Raw genomic sequence first — 5,907 nt, 5'->3', positions numbered from 1 at the left:
GCAGCAAGAAAAGGGGAGGGTTGGTCCGCTTGAGCTGTGTAGGTCCTAGAGTACTAGGATGACTGGAGTCTTAAGTAATAAACTGAATTGTGCGAATTGAGTGTTGACTGAGTTCATTGCACTGCTTGTTTTCGTGAAATGAAACCTTAATAGCTAGTCAAGAAATGGGTGTAGTGACTAGTCGGTTCTCGTTTCGCATTGAGCAGTATAAAAGCTCATGGGGGAGACTGGTCTAGAATCGCTTCACTGAGTATTCATACTCACCCCTCTTTTTCCCCTCTCCTTTTTTGCAGAACTATAAGTGGAAATGTCAATGGTAAGAAAGGATACGCACCTTAAACTCATGGGACCAGAAACGGGACACACGGAGATGTTGGGAAAGTAGACATATGTGTCCTAAACCCCGCGCCCAGGAACCCGGTTAGAAATGGGGAAGGGGCGGGTGTTTCACGTCTCCTATTAAGAAGATTATAACTGTATATATCAGATTTGTTAAACCAAGATAATCCGTTTTGGGGCTACCTATTTGTTTCATAAATCTCATAGACTCTTCAATCTAACATGGTCCAAAATATCAATATGTTCTTTATTTAGCTGATTCTCGTTAAAAATTATCGAGAGTTTGTATAAGTCATTAGGATCATATCCAAATGACATATTATGCATTTCATTCTGCATATTCACTTTATTAATACATCCTTATTCATTCTACAAATTATGTCATTCTTAATTGTGCAAATTTTAACCTGTATTGTCGTGTATGAATGATAGATGCAAGCAGTAAGCAAGGTTCTTTGATTTAGATCACAAAAATATTATTTATGTGGTACCATCTCCAAATGTCATAGAAATAATACTACAAAATAACTAAAAATCTATGGGATAAATTAATATTGATATTATATATTTTTGCTATTTAAATCCTAAAAAAAAAAAATTATCAAAAAATTTATAAAGTCAGTTCATTTTTTTCACCAATAGCAATGATGCTAATATACTATTTTTAATTATTATTTTCGCCTTTATAAAATAATGTTTTTAGAGTTGTCACACAACTTTAGAAACAAATAAAATTTAGTTTTAAATCAGACATGTACATTTTGTCTGTGGGTTTATATCTCTGCAATCAAAGAATAATATATTTGGTCTTTCGACTCTTAATTATTTGAAAGCTAAATATACCCTTTCTCTTTTTAACCTAAATATACGCTTATTCATAACTTAATTGATTATAGTGTGAGAAGTTGGGGTAATTTATTGTTTGTCAAAAGAAAAATTGATTGTTTGTCAAAAGAAAACAAAAGGACAAAGTAGGCTAAAAACGCGCCCGATTCATCAAAAGATAACCACTTTGAACATTAATAACAAGAAAATGACAATCTGTTTCAGGTAGAAAAATAAAATTCCATTAATTAAAAACATCAAGCGTTAAACATCAAACAAGCTCCAAAACGTTAAACATCAAACAAGTTCCAAAAGCACTACATATCCCAAAAACAAAACAAAAAATTCTTCCTCTTCATGCTTCTTTAAAAACTCCAAACCATCTTTCATTCTTAGATATCCATCACCACTGACTAAAACATACATGCTTGTCATCTACAGCTGACCCATCTGCCATAAAAAAACCACCATAAAGAGCTTTACTTAGTTCATGCTAAAAACCAAAAATCAAATGCTGTAAAACATATTAATAACCTTATAACAACTTAGTATTGTGTCGATTGACTTGGTCCATCTCCAAAATCCGACGTATCTCCTCCGTTTGTGTTTGTGGAATCATAACCATCTTCTCCAGTGTTTGAACTCATCCTCTTTCTTGGTTTCAAGAACTTTGGCACCCCAAAATTCTTACAATTCTTCGCATTGTGTCCAGCAATACCACAACGCCCACAATGCATTATCCTTTTCTCTCTGCTAACCTTCTTTTTAGGAGACTCATTCTGTCCTTTCTTTCTCTTTGGCTTCGGTTTCCTCCCTTTCCTATTTTCTACCTCTTCAATAAGACCAACAGGTGGCTTAACAACACAACCAAGTTTCTGCCAAAACTGCATACCGGTAACTGGACGTATCGAGTCACTATATATTTGTTGCTGCTGTGAGTTAGAGTACCAGCTAGAGGTGTAGTCTTCGTAGTTGAGCTTCTTATCTGCAAACACGCGTAATGCATGACGACATGGAAGTCCACTCATTTCCCATCTCCGACAAGAACAAGTCCTCATCCTCATGTTCAAACTGAAGCTTGTATTACACTCTCTTACTTCACATCTTCCATCTGATCCTGGATACATCTTGCAGAACTTAATCTTTTCTTGCTCTAACTCTATGAACTGTGTAGCCCGAGTAGTGAATCTACTTTTATGTTGTCGTGCTTTCAGCTTTCTCAAGTCAATCCTCACCATGGCACTTCTTCTTATTACCTCTAACATCTCAACCATTGGTGTATACCTAGCAGGATCGATGGCATTGTTGAATGACTCTGAAATGTTGTTGTGAACATCTATGCAGGAAGCAGTTGGTCCACAAAAAGCCAAGCTACAATTCTTTGGATTCTTCTCCATTATAGCTTCAAAGATACGCATATCATATTTCCGAACAGCTTCCAAGTTTTTCTGGTACTCAGGTATGGTATAACTTTCAGCTACTCGCCAAAACAGAGTCTTCATCTCACTTTGGCGAGGAAAAGCCTTTTTCAAGTTTGCGTAGATGTGGCGAGCACACATCCGGTGTTCTACCATAGGTAGCTCCCTCTCAACTGCATTCAGCAAACCCTGAAAATGAAAATATGTTTATAATCAGAATGATACTATATATCTCAAAAACAATATAAATACTACATACCTTTTGCCTATCAGAGATCAAAGTAAAACCACGACCATTTTGAAGATTCAAGTCCGCCTTCAGATTTTGTATGAACCAGCACCAATTGGGTTCATTTTCTACATCAACAACCGCCCACGCTATTGGATACATTCCATTATTAGCATCCCTTCCAACAACAGCTAATAATTGTCCTTTGAGTGTAGACTTTAGAAAACATCCATCTAGACCAAAAATAGGACGACACCAAGTTTTCCATAGTCTTTTGATCACTTCAAAGCAGACATAGAATCTGTGGAATGTTTCTGTCCCATCATCATTCTCAAACGTATCTAGCAGGACAGTTGATTCATGATTTGACCTTTGCAAAAATGCACAAACAATTGGTTAAAATGAAGAAAATCTTAGGAGTTCTAAGACATATAAAAAAAGAAGCATAAACTGAAATTTACCTTAAGAGTTCTAAGCGGTAATCTTTAAGCCTAGAAAATTGTTCCTCGTGGTCTTTTGCAATGATCTCCAAGGCTTTTGCCTTAGCCTTTTTAATCTTGTTTGGAGATACGATCAAATTGAAATTTTTTAGAATTTCATTCTGAATAGCCTTCGGTTTAATCTCAGGATCAGTCCTCCAGTCATTCAGAAACAGCTTTGTAATCACAGGAGATTTCAACATCTTACAATATCCATCCTTCACACAACTGTGTTTATCTTCAAAAACCTTCACCATCCACTTTCCAACATGTTCTTCATAAGAGCAGTGTATAAACCATGGACAGTTTTCTTTCTCTATCCCACACTTTGCTGCAGATTTATCTTTCCCCCAACGACAGAACTCAATATTCCTTCCTTCCTTTAGCACATATTCCACTAACGCCTCTTTAAAGTCTTCTAAAGTGTCAAAAACTTGTCTAAGCTTCAGCTGCCCACTGCCTCGTTTCCATCTGTAAACATTGTCCTCTTCTTCACCATCAGAGTTAGGAGGTGTGTTGTGATAGTCAAAATTTTCATCTTCATCAACAAAATTCAGTGCACTCCTTTCAACTCTAACCTCTGCTTCACACGGCTCCGGACCATCAATATCATCTGGATGCTCACTTGGGTTAACTAAAAACAAATCAACAAACTTAACCCATCTAGCTGCTTCACACATTTTCTCAAAACTCTCATCCCCAATGCAAAAACTCTTCCGTTCCTTCAAGTCTTCAAAAGGCATCTTATACCACAAATTCTGTCCAGACAACCCATCACTAAACTCATTTGACAACCTAATAAATATTTCTTCGGGTTTGCTTTCGATACTTTTCATCTCCCCACCAAAATATGTGAATTCTCCATTATACAGCTTCACCCAATACCCACCATGGTACACACTGAATGCTACGTCACCTAAGTAGCTGCAATCCACATTCAAAAATTTATTAAAACCAAAAATCTTTTCAATCAACTGAATAAAAAACGCAAAGCTTTTAGTTTTTAATCGGATTAAACTAAACCCTAAATAAACTCAATTACCTCATTCTTCCTTCTCAAAGACTTCAGCTTGTAAAGTAAAGTTGTTTCTCTGAGATTTAACTTCGATTCGTTCTGAAAACCCTAAGCCCCACTTATGTTCGAACACAATTTTGGAGGAGGAGACGATAATAATGTTAATATTTAATTATGTTTCCATATTTTCCAAAAGTTGTGTTAGTCAAGTGGTTTAAGTGTTCATAAGTTTAGTAGCTTTGCCCGAGTTCGAACCTTGCTTGGTATATATAAGAATGTTTATGATGGCGTACAAGTAAGATCATGTGGTACAGTGGTTGAGAGTATTATGTTGGCTTTATTGGTGCAGGTTCGAGTCACCTGAAACACAAATTTTTAATTTTACAATATTTTGCAAACGACGTCGTTTTAATTAGAATTGACATGTCAGCAATCCAGTCACCAGCTTAAACGGTAGACTAACCACCGTTATAGTCAACATTAATTTATACACGATTTTAAAAGTTGGTATAGTGATTTTAAATTTATAACGAGTTCATAATGAAATCAGTATTGTATCCAAGTTTGTGATGGAATACGCGCGATACAAGAAGTTCAGTCTGAAATAGGCACTTTTTCCCTTTGTACCCATCCTTTAAGTAGCTTTTATAATTAACTAGAGGGGTATCCGCGCTTCGCGCGAAATATTATTTTACTGTTGTTAATCATGACTTTATTGATGATATAATTACGTCTGTTAAGAACATTTGGTTTTTTATTTGTATTATATAGTAGTAGGTGGTAGGTTAATATATTTTATGTTTGTTTTCTCACTAATGTATTGTTGTGTGTACTTGTTAGTGGTGCAATGAGTCTATGATATAAAGCATATTGTATTTTTTTCATATTTTTGAACATTATTCCTTTAAGATGTTTTTTCCTCTCTCTATATTTTGACATTTAGTTGTCACCATCTATGTATTTCGTTTACCTTTCCAGCGTACAGTGCTTCTCACCATCACCGAAAAAGACTCATCTCCGTGCTTGTTCTTCCTCGCATTCTTTCCCTGTGTGATTATCTAATATTTGTTGTAGATCTTGTTTATGAGTTCCCACTTGTGCGGTTGTTTCTCACGGTTTTGTAGGCTCAAACCCCCCTGCCACTTGTCGGAAGAAGGGAAGAATTCTACTTTATATATAAAGATAGTGATAAAAATAGATTATCAAAGTTTATATGATGATGGTTAGTGCGAGAATGATTAAATAACAAAAATTCTCAGTTCAACACTACCTATCAAATTAAATCATATTCAAACTAATAGAAATGTCTGTCTTTTTGTCTTTTTTTATTTATTAATTTATCATAAATATATGATTTTTTATTTAAGTTACATGGATAATTTTTTGATTAACAAAGTAGTGAATTTTCAAAGGAAATGGAAGAGGACACGTGGCAGCAAACCCCCCTGCCACTTGTCGGAAGAAGGGAAGAATTCTACTTTATATATAAAGATAGTGATAAAAATAGATTATCAAAGTTTATATGATGATGGTTAGTGCGAGAATGATTAAATAACAAAAATTCTCAGTTCAACACTACCTATCAAATTAAATCATATTCAA

The 5,907-nt window shown here is 35.1% G+C and overlaps 1 protein-coding gene across 1 annotated transcript; it reads right to left on the bottom strand.

Annotated features, from left to right (window-relative positions):
* Nucleotides 1–1,383: 1,383 nt before the first annotated feature.
* On the bottom strand, nt 1,384–4,462 carry LOC106328599. The gene is made up of 5 exons (XM_013767074.1): nt 4,333–4,462; nt 3,273–4,214; nt 2,842–3,181; nt 1,699–2,771; nt 1,384–1,614 (listed from the first exon to the last, which is right to left on the bottom strand). Exons 1-4 carry the CDS (start codon nt 4,335–4,337, stop codon nt 1,710–1,712), a joined length of 2,349 nt encoding a protein of 782 aa, XP_013622528.1. The 5' UTR covers nt 4,338–4,462; the 3' UTR covers nt 1,384–1,614; nt 1,699–1,709.
* Between the last annotated feature and the right edge of the window lie 1,445 nt (nt 4,463–5,907).

The sequence above is a fragment of the Brassica oleracea genome, chromosome C3 (assembly GCF_000695525.1).
Source record: "Brassica oleracea var. oleracea cultivar TO1000 chromosome C3, BOL, whole genome shotgun sequence".
Classification (NCBI taxonomy): Eukaryota; Viridiplantae; Streptophyta; class Magnoliopsida; order Brassicales; family Brassicaceae; genus Brassica; species Brassica oleracea.
Note: the sequence above shows the minus strand (reverse complement) of the source record. Positions and strands in the feature narration are given on the sequence as shown.